This window comes from Somniosus microcephalus, chromosome 13 (assembly GCF_052327205.1).
Source record: "Somniosus microcephalus isolate GS21.2 chromosome 13, FLI_Smic_1.0, whole genome shotgun sequence".
NCBI classification, from domain to species: Eukaryota; Metazoa; Chordata; class Chondrichthyes; order Squaliformes; family Somniosidae; genus Somniosus; species Somniosus microcephalus.
In genome coordinates this window covers 173,123,734-173,141,748 of record NC_140999.1, presented here as the reverse complement: position 1 = coordinate 173,141,748, position 18,015 = coordinate 173,123,734, and the positions used below count along the sequence as shown (strand labels likewise).

Below are 18,015 nucleotides of genomic sequence, written 5' to 3'. Positions count from 1 at the left end.
ATTTTGATCGTGTTTAGCTCCTCCCCCCCTTTAGCCCCCTGTTTGTCCAGTGTTGGGATATTCTTAGTGTCTTCTACTGTAAAGACTGATATAAAATATTCATTCAGTGTTTTTGCCATCTCCATGTTTCCCACCATTAATTTCCCGGTCTCATCCTCTAAGGGACCAACATTTACTTTAGCCACCCTTTTTCGTTTTATATAACTATAAAAACTCTTACTATCTGTTTTTATATTTTTTGCTAATTTATTTTCATAATCTATCTTCCCTTTCTTAATCAATCTTTTTGTTATTTTTTGCTGTCTTTTAAAGTTTTCCCAATCCTCTATCCTCCCACTAGATTTGGCTACCTTATATGCCCTTGTTTTTAGTCGAATACTATCCTTAATTTCTTTACTTAGCCACGGATGGCTGTCTTTTCTTTTACACCCTTTTCTTCTCAGTGGAATATATTTTTTTTGGAAGTTGTAAAATAAATCCTTAAATGTACACCACTGATCATGTATCGTCTTACCCTTTAATCTATTTTCCCAATCCACTCTACTCAATTCCGCTCTCATACCTTCATAGTCTCCTTTATTCAAGCTTAGCACGCTTGTTTGAGATCCAACCTTCTCACCCTCTAATTGAATATGGAATTCAACCATGTTATGGTCACTCATTCCAAGGGGATCCTTTACTAGGACATTTTTAATTAATCCTGTCTCTTTACACAGGACCAGATCTAAGGTTGCTTGCCCCCTGGTCGGTTCAGTTACATACTGCTCAAGAAACCTATCCCTAATACACTCAATGAACTCATCCTCAAGGCAGCCCTGCCCAATTTGATTTGTCCAATTAATATGATAGTTAAAATCCCCCATAATTATAGATGTTCCCTTATTACAAGCCTCAACTATTTCCTGATTGATACTCCGTCCAACAGAGTTGCCACTGTTCGGAGGCCTATAGACTACGCCCACTAGTGCTTTTTTCCCCTTATTATTCCTTATCTCCACCCAAACTGTTTCATTATACTGATCTTTTGACCCAATATCATTTCTCTGTATTACAGTGATTCCTTCCTTTATTAACATAGCCACCCCGCCTCCCCTTCCTTCCTGCCTGTCCTTCCTGATCGTTAAATAACCTGGTATGCTTAATTCCCAGGCATTGTCACCCTGCAGCCATGTTTCTGTAATGGCCACAAGATCATACCCATATGTAGTTATTTGTGCCATTAACTCGTCTATTTTGTTACGAATGCTATGTGCATTCAGATAACTTTCAAATATGTTTTGTGACACTTAGTTCCTGCTTTTGCCCTTTTTATTACTTTACCTTTTACTCCATACCTTCTGCCCCTTCCTGACACGCTCTGGTTTTTAATTTCCCCACTGCTACCTAAGTCTATGACCTTCTCTGGTGTCATTTTTATTATTTGCTCTCTAGGAACCTCCCCCTCACTAGTTAGTTTAAAGCCCTCTCTACAGCCCTAGTTATATGATCCGCCAGGACTCTAGTCCCAGCACTGGCCAAGTGAAGCCCGTCCCAACGGAACAGCTCCCTCCTGCCCCAGTACTGGTGCCAGTGTCCCAGGAAGCAAAACCCATTTCTCCCACACCAGTCTTTGAGCCACGCATTTAACTCTCTAATTTTATTTGTCCTAGCCAAATTCGCTCGTGGCTCAGGTAATAATCCAGAGATTATTACCCTTGTGGTTCTGCTTTTTAATTTGGCCCCTAGCTGCTCAAACTCCCTCAGCAGAACCTCCTTCCTTGTCCTATCTATGTCGTTGGTATCAACATGGACCATGACAACTGGATCCTCCCCCTCCCACTCCAAGTTTCTCTCCAGTCCAGAGGAGATGTCCTTAACCCTGGCACCGGGCAGGCAACACAGCCTTCGGGACTCTTGCTCTCGGCTGCAAAGAACTCTATCTATCCCCCTAACGATACTATCCCCTACCACTACAACAGTTCTTTTAACTCCCCCCATTTGAATGGCCCCCCGCTCCACAGTGCTGTGGCCAGTTTGCTCATCCTCCCCGCAGTCCCTGTTCCCATCCTCACAGGGAGTAAGAGCCTCGAACCTGTTGGACAAGTGCAAGGGCTGCGGCTCCTCCAACACTACCTCCTGGATCCCCGTACCTGCCTCACTTCTAGTCACACCATCCTGACCCTGGCCACGGACTACATCTGAATTAATTAATCTAATTGGTGTGACTCGTATATATTTAGGATTAGTCAGATATTGGAAATAAGCATACCTTTTGGCAAACCATATAAAATATTTCCAGCCTTGGGGGAGGAGGTAGATTTGGAATGATTTGCTGGCGAATAAATACCACTTGCATCGAGTGCACAGCAAAAAATTAGGGTCTAACTGACCTGCCACTTATCTATTTCCACAACATATTCTTTTCTGGAAATATACTGTACATTATTGCCATCATCCTTGTACAGGTGCACCTCAGCATAACTGGAGAACAAACACTTTGTAACTCTACAGTTTATGACAGCATTTAGCTCATGGGTTAAACATTAAATAAAGCAGAACTCTACATGCCGTTAATGCATCTCAGCACCCAGCTCTGATTGGAAACATTTACTGGATAAATGTGACACTTCTGCTTCCACATTGTCATCTAGTTGGTTCTATTAATGGCCATTAGTGAATCTAAGAGCAGTTTTACACTGTGAAATCACAAAGTGGCCTGTCCATTTATTTCAGAAAAATGAAATGTAAGAGCTCCCCCAATAGATTAGTGGAAAAATTATGTGAGTCATACAGACCAGGAAGGCTACAGTGCCCGTCTCATCCCACGAACTTCAACAGTATCATCCTGCCACCAATCTAAAAGCTAGAAACAGTAACTGCTTATAGAATACAATAAACAAACATCGGTTTGTCACATATTTTTCAATTAATGCCAAGGAGCAACTCGAGATCATTCTCTTCAGAATGACCCAACTCCATTTACAGTATTGGTTAAGGAGAATGTTACAGTGCTGGAGAGAGAGGAAGTCATGGTGGGGTCAAGGACAGAATCTATATGGCTAGAGTTAAGAAATAATAGAGGTGCCATTACTACTAGGTGTATTCTATAGACCACCAAATATTGGGAAAGATATGGAGGAGCAAATTTGCAGAGAAATTACAGAGAGGTGCAAGAATTATAGAGTCGTAATAATGGGGGACTTCAATTATCCTAATATAGACTGGGATCGTAATAGTAAAAGGGCAGAGAGGGGGAAGAATTTCTGAAGTATGTTCAGGAGAACTTTCTTGATCAGTATGTTTCCAGTCCAACGAGGGAGGAGGCATTGCTGGATCTGGTTCTGGGGAATGAAGTAGGTCAAGTGGAGCAAGTGTCAGTAGGTGAACATTTAAGGAACAGTGATCATAGTATCATAAGGTTTAGATTTGCTATGGAAAAGGACAGGGAGCAATCTAGAGTAAAAATGTTTAACTGGGGGAAGGCCAATTTCAGTGGGATGAAAACGGATCTGGCCCGGGTAAACTGGAATCAAAGATTGGCAGGCAAAACTGTAATAGAACAATGGGCTGCCTTTAAAGAGGAAATAGTTCAAATACAGTTGAGGTACATTCCCACTAGGGAGAAAGGCAGGGCAACTAAAGTCAGAGCTCCCTGGATGACGAAACAGATAGAGAGTAGAAAAAGAGCGCATATAACAGATGTCAGGTTGCAAATACATCTGAGAATCAGGCTATATATAGAAAAGTCAGAGAAGAAGTGAAAAAGAAAATAAGAGGGGTAAAGAGAGGGTATGAGAATAGAATGGCAGCCAACATAAAAAGTAATCCAAAAGTCTTCTATAGGCATATACATAGTAAAAGGGTAGTAAGAGGAGGGGTGGGGCCGATTAGGGACCAAAAAGGAGACCTATGCACGGAGGCAGAGGGTATGGCTGAGGTACTAAATGAGTACTTTACATCTGTCTTCACCGAGGAAGAGGATGCTGCCATAGACATAGTGAAGGAGGAGGTAGTGGAAATACTTGATAGGATAAATTTAATAAAGAGGTATTAGAAATTAATAAAGAGGTATTAGAAAGGCTGGCTGTACAAAGTAGATAAATCACCACGAGCGGATGGGATGCATCCTAGGATGCGAAGGGAATCGAGGACGGAAATTGCGGAGGTACTGGTCATAATATTCCAATCCTCCATAGATACGGGGGTGGTGGCGGAGGACTGGAGAATTGCAAATGTTACACCATTGTTCAAAAAAGGGTGTAAAGATAAACCCAGCAACTATAGGCCAGTCAGTTTAACCTCGGTAGTGGGGAAGCTTTTAGAAACAATAATCAGGGACAAAATTAACTTGGATAGGTATGGATTAATTAAGAAAAGCCAGCACGGATTTGTTAAAGGCAAATTGTATTTAACCAACTTGATTGAGTTTTTTGATGAGGTAACAGTGAGGGTTGATGAGGGTAATGTGGTTGATATAGTGTAACGTGGTTGATATAGTGTAACGTGGTTGATATAGTGTACATAGATTTCCAAAAGGCATTTGACAAAATGCCACATAATAGGCTTGCCAACAAAGTTGAAGCCCATGGAATAAAAGGGACAGTGGCAGCATGGATATGAAATTGGCTAGGTTACAGGAAACAGAGAGTAGCGGTGAACGGTTGTTTTTCAGACTGGAGGAAGTGGTGTTCCCCAGGGGTCGGGTCTAGGCCCACTGCTTTTCTTGATATATATTAATGACTTGGACATGGGTGTACAGGGCACAATTTCAAAATTTGCAGATGACACAAAACTTGGATGTATAGTGAACAGTGAGGAGGAGAGTGATAGACTTCAGGAAGACATAGACAGGCTGGTGAAATGAGTGGACAAGTGGCAGATGTAATTTAACGCAGAAAAGTATGAAGTGATACATTTTGGTAGAAAGAATGAGGAGAGGATATATAAACTAAATGGTACAATCCTAAAGTGGGTGCACGAACAAAGAAACCTGGTGGTATGTGTGCACAAATCGTTGAAAATGGCAGGGCAGGTTGAGAAAGCAGTTAAAAAAGCTTACGGGATCCTGGACTTCATGAATAAAGGTATAGAGTACAAAAGTGTGGAAATTATGGTGAACCTGTACTGTACGGCCCCAACTGGAGTACTGTGTCCAATTCTGGGCACCACACTTTAGGAAGGATGTGAAGGCCTTAGAGAAGATGCAGAAAAGATTCACGAGAATGATTCCAGGAATGAGGGACTTCAGTTACGTTGATAGACTGGAGAAGTTGGGGTTGTTCTCCTTGGAGCAGAGAAGATTGAGAGGAGATTTGATAGAGGTGTTCAAAATCATGAGGGGTCTAGACAGAGTAGATAGAGAGAAACTGTTCCCATTGGCAGAAGTGTCAACAACCAGAGGACACAGATTTAAGGCAAAAGAACCAAAGGTGACGTAAGAAAAAACTTTTTTACACAGCAAGTGGTTAGGATCTGGAATGCACTGCCTGAAAGGGTGGTGGAGACAGACTCAATCTTATCTTTCAAAAAGGGAGTTGGATAAGTATCTGAAGGAAAAATATCTGCAGGGCTACGGGGAAAGGGCAGGGGAGTGGGACTAGCTGAGAGTCGGCACGGGCTCAACGGGCCGAATGGCCTTCTTCCATGCTGTAACCATTCTATGATTCTAAGAGAAAGCCAGTCTATTTATGAAATGGTTTATCCGATATTTAAAAAGCATCAAGCATCCCTCTGGCTGTATTTTTTTTCTATCTGAACTCAGGAAAGCTATTCAACACTCAGCTGCGCTTTGAGATAACCAGTCAACATCCTACATACAGCTGCTTACATGTCCAAATGGCTTTTATTGCTCATCTAGATTCTGCCGTATCATTTGAGACACTTTTACATCCTAAATTCTATTAAAGAATGCCCAACTTGCCCAGATTTATATTTTCCAATAAATGGTTCCTACCAGTCCAGAGCAAGAGGTAACAGTATGAAATAAAATAAATGTATAAATTTTTCTTTAAAAAAAAGAATATTGCTTTCACAAATCACTCATGGTCAAGGTAATAAACTGTCTTTGAACCCACTGGTTTCATAGGAATGTGATGGTACCTTCCATTCTCTGCAAAACAAGCCATCTTTTTTCAAAATCAGGGGCTCACTGGGATAATGAGGATCAAATGCAGCAAAGCCTTGTTAATTAAACAAATGAGATGCAGTCTGAAGCCAAAGACTTCTACTTTATGAAATAATTTGCCCTTAAACCATGTCTTGATAGCTGCATCCATTATACAGGAAACTCTTTGGTATCCGGCACCTACGGGATCGGGATGGTGCCGGTTGATTAAAAATTCCGGTATGCCTACCAAGATACGAGAGCCCCGTTACACAGCACACCGGTTACACGGCCACAGATCCAGGAGTCCCTGTTACACGGCCACAGGTGCAGGAACCCCGGTTACACAGCCACAGATCCAGGAGTCCCTGTTACACGGCCACAGGTGCAGGAACCCCGGTTACACGGCCACTAATATACAGTAAAACTTACCTGAACCTACTCCTGAATTTTGCCGGTTAATAGAGATTTCCGGATATTTAGGTGCCGTTTAAACAAGCGTTTCCTGTATTTAACTGACAGTATCTACCAGATTAACCAAATGCAATGAAGTTTCAAATATAAAGAAACCACAAATCGCAGTAAGCTTTACAGCGAAGGTTTCTACTTAACATTGCTGTGAGAATTCAGGAAAAAAACATGGTCATATTAATAGTTTTCTTTCCTTGCCCCAACAACAGCAGCTGAGTTGGAGCTGTCGAAACCAGATGCCTCTGGCTGTTCTTTATTGAGTAAGGTGGTTGTTATTATGGATATACTGACCCCAATGTATTGAGGTCTGTTGTGGGAGATGCTTAACAATAGATAATCATGCTATTACTAGTATAATGCATTAAAAAAAACTATCCATGAGGGTCTATAGGACATTTAAAAACAATACCTTTTTTCTTTATTAGTAATAAGTTAGCACTAACCTGAGCAGCCATATCAACCAGCTGTGGAAGCCTGAGGTATTTGCCCATCTCCCCTTTAAGGAAATCCAATAAACTTCCTGTAATAGCAAACCATTCAAAAGATAAGAAAGCAGTAACACTTCAGGCTCCAACTTGAATTACTGTCTATGATATTCTGTTCTAATCCGTCTGCTTGACAAAAGTGAGTTATAGGGCAACAAAGCAGATTTTTTTTTTTAATGCTCATCGAGATGAGGGATGTCACGGTCAAGCATTGCCAGGTCAGGTACAGCACATTTCGATGCACAGCCAAGTTTCACTCAGCGTAAGCTCAACGAACAGCACCTCGTCTTCCGATTAGGCACTTTACAGCCTTCCGGACTCAATATCGAGTTCAACAATTTCAGATCATAACCTCGGCCCCTATTATATTTTTATATATTTTTTATCCACACCTTTGGTTTGTGCCTTTTCCTTTCTCTCTCCCACATGGCAGCCGTCTCTCATTCTGCCAGCGCATTTCACACTTCATTTGGAGCCCATCTTTTGTCTCTACCTGTCCTATTACCATTTCGTCTCGTCTTGAATATCTCTTAATGTCTCTTCACCTCTCAGACCGTCCCTTTTGTTTTTTCATCCCCTCCCCCATTTCCCAGCCCCCAAACTGGCCTTTTAATCTGTTTCATTTCCTACTTTTTTCTCAGTTCTGAAGAAGGGTTTCGACCTGAAACGTTAACTCCGTTTCTCTCTCCTCGGATGTTGCCTGGCCTGCTGAGTTTTTCCAGCATTTTCTGTCGTTATTTCAAGTTTCACTCCACTTTGCCACCAGATATGCCTCGGCCTTCAACATCAGAAGAGCCCAGCTGCACCACTGCACCATTTTTTCTTTTCCCCCACACCAAGCATCCGTTGGTCTCTCGGACTGTGATTGACGATTAGCGTTGAAATTCACTTTGGGCCTTTACAGACAGCAGACTTTTATTCCATCAATCTAGCCTGGATTTGAACCCAGGCTCCAGAGGTGAAAGGTCAGTGTCTAAGCCACAGTACCACCCAGTTTCCCCACAAAGCAGTCTTCCACACAGTGATCCCACGGAACAATGGGCCAGTCTTAGCAGTAAACAGAATTTGACAGACATGCTCTGCTATACACGTGCTTTGCTATTGTCAGCACACAGGACTACAGTTTGTTTTCAGCATGAAGACAGCAGCACACCTCCCACCAACAGCACACTATATAAAAATAAAGCAGGCAAACTCAGCACCTCTGCCAGCCCTAGGACCGAACTATTCGTGGTCCGAAAGGTGGCGGTTAGGAGTGAGGGAAATGCAGGCCTCTTTATAGAAAGACTTGAACAATTTGCTGACTTTTATTTTTTTAATGGACACTTGTTTTCTTTATAATAGTGTAGCACTGTTTAGGGGGTTCTTCCCACCACTATCAAAGCTACTGAGATCTCGAACTCTTAGGGGGGAATTTTACCAGCATTCAGGGGGCGGGTTTGGAGATGGGTCATCCGACAAAATTGCAAAGATTGACAGCAGGTCGGAAATCCGCTGTCAACCCGCCTCCAATCAATCATCCCAGGTGTCGGGTCCCTGATTTGCGCATGGACCCAACACCTAGTGGCAAGAAGAAGATTATAGGCACTTAACTGCTTTTTGGCATAAAAATAAACCTAAAAAGGTGACTCAACCGTGGATAACGAGGGAAATTAGGGACAGCATAAAATCAAAAAAAAGGGCATATCAACTGGCAAAAAAAGCACCAGACCGGAAGATTGGGGGCAGTACAGGATACAGCAAAAGAGGACAAAGGGATTAATCAGGAAGGGGAAAATAGAATACGAAAGTAAACTTGCAGCAAACATAAAGACAGACTGCAAAAGCTTTTATCGGTATATCAGGAGGAAAAGACTGGTAAAATCCCAAGTCGGTCCCTTGCAGTCCGATTCGGGAGAATATATAATGGAGAATAAGGAAATGGCAGACCAATTAAACTCATACTTTGGTTCTGTATTCACAAAGGAGGACACAAATAACCTCCCAGGAATATCGGCAAACATAGGGACTAATGAGAGGGAGGAGCTGACAGAAATTAGTATCTCTAGGGATATGGTGTTGGGTAAGTTGAGGGGACTGAAGGCCGACAAATCCCCGGGGCCTGATAAACTACATCCTAGGGTACTTAAGGAGGTGGCCCTGGAGATAGCAGATGCTCTAAGGATCATCTTCCGGAACTCCATTGACTCGGGAACAGTACCCGTGGATTGGAGGGTAGCTAATGTTACCCCAATATTTAAAAAGGGGGGTAGAGAGAAAGCAGGGAATTATAGACCAGTAAGCCTTACATCGGTTGTGGGCAAAATGCTAGAGTCCATTATTAAGGATAAAATAGCGGAGCACTTGACAAATGGGGAAAGGATCGGACAGAGTCAACATGGATTTACAAAGGGTAAATCGTGTTTGACTAATCTGCTGGAATTTTTTGAGGAAGTAACTGGTAAAATAGATGGGGGAGAGCCAGTGGATGTGGTGTACCTTGACTTCCAGAAAGCCTTCGATAAGGTTCCACACAAAAGATTATCATGCAAAATTAAGGCTCATGGGATTGGGGGCAAAGTATTAACGTGGATAGAGAACTGGCTGGCGGATAGAAAACAGAGAGTTGGAATAAACGGCTCGTTTTCGGAGTGGCAGGCAGTGACCAGCGGGGTGCCGCAAGGATCTGTCCTGGGACCCCAGCTGTTCACAATATATATAAATGATCTGGATCAGGGAATTGGATGCAATATTTCCAAATTCGCTGACGACACTAAACTAGGAGGAGGGGTGGGCTCTGATGAGGATGTCAGGAGGCTACAGTGCGATTTGGACAGGTTGGGGGAATGGGCGGATACGTGGCAGATGCACTATAATGTGGATAAATGCGAGGTTATCCACTTTGGGGGTAAAAACAGGAGGGTAGATTATTATCTAAATGGCAATAGATTGGGAGATGGGGAAGTGCAGAGGGACCTGGGTGTTCTTGTGCACCAGTCACTGAAGGAGAGCATGCAGGTGCAACAGGCGATTAAGAAGGCAAATGGTATGTTGGCCTTCATATCAAGGGGGTTCGAGTATAGGAATAGGGATACCTTACTACAGCTGTACAAGGTGCTGGTGAGACCGCATCTGGAGTATTGTGTACAGTTTTGGTCGCCCCATCTGCGGAAGGATGTTCTTGCCATGGAAAGAGTGCAACGGCGATTCACCAGGCTGATACCTGGAATGGCGGGAATGACCTACGAAGAGAGATTAAATAGTTTGGGCTTGTACTCACTGGAGTTTAGAAGATTGAGAGGGGATCTCATCGAAACATATAAAATTATGGCAGGCCTGGACAGGCTGAATTCAGAGAGAATGTTTCCAATGGCCGGGGAGCACAGAACCAGGGGCCACAGTCTAAAAATAGCGGGCAAATCATTTAAAACAGAGATGAGGAAGAATTTCTTCACTCAAAGAGTGGTGAGCCTGTGGAATTCCCTGCCACAGAGGGCTGTGAAGGCTAATTCAATAAATATTTTCAAGAGAGAATTGGATATATTTCTGAAAGCTAAGGGGATTAAGGTTTACGGAGAAAAGGCGGGGACGGGGTACTGAACTGGTAAGATCAGCTATGATCTCAGACGAAGATCAGCCATGATCTCATTGAATGGCGGAGCAGGCTCGAAGGGCCGAATGGCCTACTCCTGTTCCTATCTCTATGTTTCTATGTTTCTATGTTTAACAGGTTGTTAACAGGCAGTTAAGAGGCTTTTTGCAATTTTGGCAGGTCTACTGCAGGCTTCCCGACGTCCGGACACCACACCAGGTAATGCTGTGGAACTACTGTAATGTTTGTGCATTGATGACAGCTGCAGAAGTGGTGTGAAGGATCCAGTGGTACACTGGTTAGTTTCAGAGGTAAGAAAATGTTGGGAAAATCATTTTTAATATATTTAGACTTTTCTGTAGGTTACAAGTTTTGAAGTGTTTGTGTAGTCCCGCCTCATTGGGGGAACCTCTCTCACCAGTGACAGATCGCTTCTGTAACCTCACCTGCAGCTACCATCTGTTCTAGCCTAAGGAGGGAGTCACTGAAGAGCCTGGGTGCAAGGGCTCACCTTTGTACAGTGATTGTCAGTGTTTGCAGCACCTCAATGCTGTCAAAATCTGAAAAATCAGCTGCCAAAAACAATTGTGCGTGGCCCCTTTAAGAAAACTGGCAGATGACCCATCATCAACTGACGTCATCTGATACCGGTTTTCTCCTAATTGGCCGGCAAGCCCGCAGGGCGGGTTTAACAAGGCCAGTTGACGCAAAATTGCGTCTGTGCGTCGGACGTCGTTGGGGGCAGGATTGGAACCCGGAAGGCAGCTGACCCGCTCCCAAGCCGCATCGAGGGGAAAAATCGTGGCCTTACTGTTTATTTGGGACTGGGTGCAGTAAAAAGCAGATAGCAAGGCCTGGAGGTTGTGGGTCCACACTTGAGTGTCGTTCTAGAGTTCTAGCACCAGTGCCAAAAGAACAAAACCGTTTTTCTGACAAACAATGTATTCATATCTTGCTATTCAGCTTACCTGTTAAGATATCAGTAGCAGACAACAATACTTGATCAAACTTGAAAGTAAAACCATGGGTTTTTCCCCTAAACCTGAATCAACATCAAATCCGGTTTCATTTTTTTCCATAACTAGTTGAAACCCATGTTTTTTGAGACAGGCTGAGAAGTCTTGAAGTAGAATCTTTCAGACAGGCATCAAAAGACATAAAAGGCAATTTAATAATTTGAGTCCAAGAAAAATGAAGATTAATTTCTTGCCTTCCTCATTGCTCAATGGCTTCTAAATTGGTGATCATCAGCAGTCTATAATATAATCTTAACAGTTCACCACAACATGAGACCCAAGCATCAGTAATGCATGAGCTTTCTATTTTTGCAATCAATATTAACAATTTTCTTCAGATCAACTGAGGACGGTAGCAGTATTTTTATACTGAAATATTTCATAAAGTATATTCAACAAATTCAATCAATTAAAGTTGCTTTTACATTGGGCTCAGTGAGGTACTAGGGCCACCAGCGCCAGACCAAGATGTCCCAACCACTGACCAAAGCAAAACCGACAAGTTTACTTTAAGGTGCTGGCGATGACAGACCCAAATGCCAGGAGCTGGCTACGCTCGGCCCCATTAAACCCAATACAAAACCAGTTTTAAACCTGCCTGTTCCTTCCCGAACACTTACAGTACTTATCAGAAACTCATTCACATAGAATCTTTGTAGATACTATATAAAAGAAAAGACATGCAAATTTGGACAAGCTAAAAGGTCTTCCAGCGCTGAAAACCTTTTGTTCCCCTCCCCTCTGTCAAATTGGAATTGACCCAAGAGACTCCTTGGCATCCATAGCAACCGCCCCCCCCTCCACAACCTCCCCCTCCAATACCTTTGCTCCTCACTGTGGTCTCAGGGTTTCAAATCCAACACACGACAGTGAGATCAGATTCCTGCAAAGTCATGTTTAATGTATGGCTTATCACTCAGCCAACCAGTTCGTTTTCAATAATTCTCCTCTAGTCTTTATTTGAAGTGAACCCGCTTTACATATTCATACGCAGTGGACAATTGGGGAACTTTACTGGTCATGGAGGCGCAGAACGGAACAGAAGCTAGAGGCTTGCATCTCCTCAGGGTACTGAACCGAGAGCAAATCTTTAAACCAAACAGGATTACCATATCTGTTTATTCAGCGGATTTCAAGGATTTTCTATGATGGCACATTTCCATAATGATTATTAGAATTTTTTTTTAATACACAGAAATACATTTTCCAGGTACTATGAGAACCAAAAAAAGGTGCAGAGTTTGAAAAAACGTTCCGTACCCCTACATAGTGCTCCAGTGCCATTGATGCTTGTGGACTGCTCTCACACGAATCGGTCACAAATCCCAAGTTAAATTGCTGGATTTACTAAGGTGTGCAGCAAAGAAAACACAATAATTTTTTTTTTAATGACTTTTCCTCAGCTGCCAGCCTTAGTGAATCTGACAAGAACTTCAAGGGTTAAGATGCGATTACACAAATTAGGGTTGTATTCCCTGGAATTTAGAAGGTTAAGGGGTGATCTGATCGAAGTTTTCAAGATATTAAGGGGAACAGATAGGGTAGATAGAGAGAAACTATTTCCGCTGGTTGGGGAATCTAGGACCAGGGGGCATAGTCTAAAAATTAGAGCCAGACCTTTCAGGAGTGAAATTAGGAAACACTTCTACACACAAAGGGTGGTAGAAGTTTGGAACTCTCTTCCGCAAACGGCAATTGATGCAAGATCAATTGTTAATTTTAAATAGGAGATTGATAGCTTTTTGTTAACCAAAGGTATCAAGGGATATGGACCAAAGGCGGGCATATGGAGTTAGGTCACAGATCAGCCATGATCTCACTGAATGGCGGAACAGGTTCGAGGGGCTCAATGGCCTCCTCCTGTACCTATATTCCTAAGATTACTTTGCTATTGTCACCAGATAGGTGAAACCTGGTGCAACTAGCACAACACGCAATATAAAATATAATACAATAGCAATGCAACAACATAAAAGCACATTTTACCCATCAGTATCTTATTTAGTCCTATACAGAATTTATATTTAAAAAATCTTAGGGCAATAACATGATAAGACGTAATTGGCTGTGGTTTACCAGAGCCAATTACATCTTATCGAAATATTACTGGCCGCTATAAAGGGAGCACAATTTCAAAAGGCACCAAAATCTAGGTAACCATAAACTCAAAGATGCAACAGTATCAAAACCCATTTAAAATTCATGTAGGAAATCTCTTTTTATGCCCTATTTCCAATGAATCGCTATACAAGCAAAAATGAACCTTCTCACAGAAAAAAAGTATAGCATTGTGAAGCGTTTTTCCTCTGAGGGAGAAAATCAACTCATATTTTAGTCCCAGACTCCATTCGTATTTACTTCATTATTTACTTATTTTACAAACAATTGTTTTTAAAGAACGCTAGGTCTTATTCCAGTGAAGACAAATACACCAGTGTTTAGCCTTTAGTGATGAATATCCTGTTCGGTTCCATATGTAATTACCTTTGCTCATGTACTCGGTAACAATGTAGATTGGCTCTTCGGAGACGACAGCGTACAGTTGTACCAGTTTGTCATGCCGAAGTTTTTTCATGATCTGGGCCTCCTGCAGGAAAGCCTCTGGAGACATCGTACCAGGTTTTAAAGTCTTAATTGCTACCTTTGTTGTTCCATTCCAAGTTCCTAGAACATAGCATAACATGTGTAAAGGGCTGGTACAAACAAAATACCAATTCTGCTCTGTATTTCCCCCCTCACCCCTGGTCTCCTCTCTCCATGCACATAAAACCATACAGTAATGTATGGCAACTCCTGTTCTTACCAGGGCCTCTTGCACCCAACAACAACAACAACTTGTATTTATACACAGGAAACTCTTTATTATCCGGCACCAACGGGACCGGCGTGGTGCTGGTTTATCAAAAAGTCCGGATTACAGAGAGATATAGTTAAAAGGTACGAGAGCTCCGTACACAGCAACAAATCCAGGCTTCCCTGTTGCTTAGCAGCATGTGCAGGGACTCCAGCCACAGACCAAGCATCCCTGTTGCTTAGCAACAAGTGCACGAACCCCAGTTACACAGCCACTAATATGAAGTAAAACTTACCTGAACCTACTCCTGAATTTTGCCGGTGAACAGAGATTTCCGGTTATTGAGGTGCCGGTTAAAAGAGAGTTTCCTGTAGCATCTTTAATGTAGTAAAACGTCCCAAGGTGCTTCACAGAAGTGTTTTAAAACAAAATTTGGCACCGAAATGACCAAAAGCTTGATCAAAGAGGTAGGTATTAAGGACTGTCTTAAAGGAGGAAAGAGAGGTAGCGAGGCGGAGAGATTTAGGCAAGGAATTCCAGAGCTTAGGGCCTAGGCAACAGAAGGCATGGCCACCAATGGTTGAGCAATTAAAATCAGGAATGCTCAAGAGGCCAGAATTAGAGGAGCGCAGATATCTCAGGGGGTTGTGGGGCTGGAGGAGATTACAGAGATAGGGAGGGGTGACAAGGATGAGAATTTTAAAATCGAGGCATTGCTTAACCGGGAGCCAATATAGGTCAGCGAGCACAGGAGTGATGGGTGAACGGGATTTGGTGCGAGTTAGGACACGGGCAGCCGATTTTTGGATGACCTCAAGTTTACGTACGGCAGAATGTGGGAGGCCAGCCAGGAGTGCATTGGAATAGTCAAGTCTAGAGGTAACAGAGGTACGATGCTTTCTTCAGCCAAATTATGGGATAGTCCAGAGACTTCATCCCAATCATTCTGAGTGACTGATCTAATGACCATGACAAGGCCATTAACTTATCAGGGACAGAATCATAGTATGCGATCCCCAAATCACCAGTAAAAAGAAATCATAGAATCCCATGTATTTAAAATGGATTTTGATTTTCAATCACCATACGTTTTCACAACACCCGCTCCTCAATGAAGTCTAACAGTGCGCTGTTTCAACAAGACTCCACTTGTTGCTCCAGTGAAGAACTGACAAAGCACAAAGAACTGGATTATCAGGCAGTTTTAGGACTTCAGCTCAGATCCATCCATTTACTAAATCAGCACTTTTATAACTACACTACTTTATACATATATAAGATTCTGCGGGGGATTGACAGGGTAGATGCTGAGAGATTGTTTCCCCTGGCTGGAGAGTCTAGAGCCAGGGGTCACAGTCATAGAAACATAGAAACATAGAAGATAGGAGCAGGAGTAGGCCATTCGGCCCTTCGAGCCTGCTCCGCCATTCAATGAGATCATGGCTGATCATCCAAATTCAGTACCCTGTCCCTGCCTTCTCCCCATATCCCTTGATCCCTTTAGCCTTAAGAAATAAATCCAACTCTTTCTTGAATATATTTAATGAACTGGCCTCCACCGCCCTCTGTGGCAGAGAATTCCACAGGTTCACCACTCTCTGGGTGAAGAAATTCCTCCTCATCTCTGTCCTAAATGGCTACCCCTTATCCTTAGACTATGACCCCTGGTTCTAGACTCCCCGGCCATCAGAAACATCCTTTCTGCATCTAGTCTGTCCAGACCTGACAGCATTTTATAGGTTTCGATGAGATCCCCTCTCAATCTTCTAAACTCCAGTGAGTATAAGCCCAATTGACACAATCTCTCCTCGTACGTCATTCCTGCCATCCCAGGTATCAGCCTGGTGAATCTTCGCTGCACTCCCTCCATGGCAAGAACGTCCTTCCTCAGGTAAGGTGACCAAAACTGCACACAATACTCAAGGTGCGGTCTCACCAAGGCCCTGTACAACTGCAGCAAGACATCCTTGTTCTTGTACTCAAACCCTCTTGCTACAAAGGCCAACATACCATTTGCCTTCTTAACCGCCTGCTGCACCTGCATGCTTACCTTCAGCGACTGGTGCACAAGAACACCTAGGTCTCTTTGCACTTCCCCTTCTCCCAATCTATTGCCATTCAAATAATAATCTGCCTTCCTGTTTTTGCCACCAAAGTGGATAACCTCACATTTATCCACATTATAGTGCATTTGCCATGTTTCTGCCCAATCACCCAACCAGTCTCAGGATAAGGGGCCAGCCTTTTAGGACTGAGATGAGGAGGAATTTCTTCACCCAGAGAGTGGTGAACCTGTGGAATTCTCTGCCCCAAAGTGCCGTGGTTGCTGAGATGGATAGATTTTTGGACTCCAGAGGAATTAAGGGATATGGGGATAGGGCAGGAAAGTGGAGTTAAGGTCGAAGATCAGCCATGATCTTATTGAATGGCGGAGCAGGCTCGAGGGACCATATGGCCTACTCCTGGTCCTAATTTTTAATGTTCTTATACATCGCTCAATCTTTTATAAAGATCCAATGTTATTGCACAATGTGTTGCACATATTTATCACATATTTACCACCCACAACCCACCATGAAATGAAGCTTTCATGTTTTGCTAAATCTAATTACCAAGTGACGACACAAAAAAAAAATGGTTTCTAATAATGCATAAATAAACTAAGGATTTAACAGACACCATGAATTTAGGAAAAGAAAAACCTGTTTGACAAAAAAAGGGCCGACGATGATGAAATAAAAAACAAAAATGTTGGAAACACATTACAGTACAGTCATCATCTGTAAACAGCGAGGACAGGTTAACATTTTGGGTGTCGACCCTTTCATCAGAACTGGAAAGTGCTGTTGAAACTCGCCTTCTCTCTTCACAGACGCTGATGGACCTCCTGTATTTCCTGTTGTTATTTCAGATTTCCAGCATTTGCAGTTTCTTTTTATTTGTGCTGACAGAGCTGATGTGAAACATTCAGGGCAGTGCGAGACAAAGCAATATCCCTATTGGGAATGTGACAAGCTCTGCAAAATGTGCAGACATTTTGAGGCATATATTATCTAATTTCTTAAACCCATGTTACATCTCTGCTATCATTGGGTTAGACTGTAATAGCATTGGAATATCCAATCACAAAAACAGTAAGCAAAGCAGGCTGACACTGGCATTATACTATTCTAAAAGGCAACTTATTTAAAATCTATGACTGAGACAGAGATGAGGTTGAAGCAGTTGTTCATATTTCCCCATCAACGCAATCTTTCCAGCAATACAGTAACATACACCATCTCTATTATCAGACAGAATGTCAGGTCACTTACCCATCCATACTTCTCCAAAACAACCCTGCCCAAGCTTCACTTCCAATCTCAAGGATTCCCGTGGGATCTCCCAAGCATCTTTAGCTAATCCCTGGGTCTGTGGTTTCACAGTTGGACAAACAGTTGTCAACCGATGACACAAACCATCGGCGTGCTCTGAAAAGAAAGACCACAAGCCAGCGTAAACATCTCATTAACCTTCAAAGCACTTGGCCCAGCACGTGCTATGCTAACCTTGCCCGGCTCCCCTCATTTAGCACAAGAGTGGCCAAGCTTTTCATC

General features: G+C 42.8%; 1 protein-coding gene across 3 annotated transcripts in view; it reads right to left on the bottom strand.

Annotated features, from left to right (window-relative positions):
• The window catches only part of LOC147108778 (proto-oncogene tyrosine-protein kinase Src-like), a 215,279-nt gene that overhangs the window by 17,329 nt on the left and 179,935 nt on the right, over positions 1-18,015 (bottom strand). For all 3 annotated transcript variants that reach the window (XM_086005604.1, XM_086005605.1, XM_086005606.1), the window contains 3 exons: positions 17,734-17,889; positions 14,110-14,289; positions 6,997-7,073 (listed from right to left, as the gene is read on the bottom strand). In XM_086005604.1, coding sequence (XP_085861730.1) covers positions 6,997-7,073; positions 14,110-14,289; positions 17,734-17,889 — 413 coding nt within the window. The remainder of the gene's footprint in view (positions 1-6,996; positions 7,074-14,109; positions 14,290-17,733; positions 17,890-18,015) is intronic.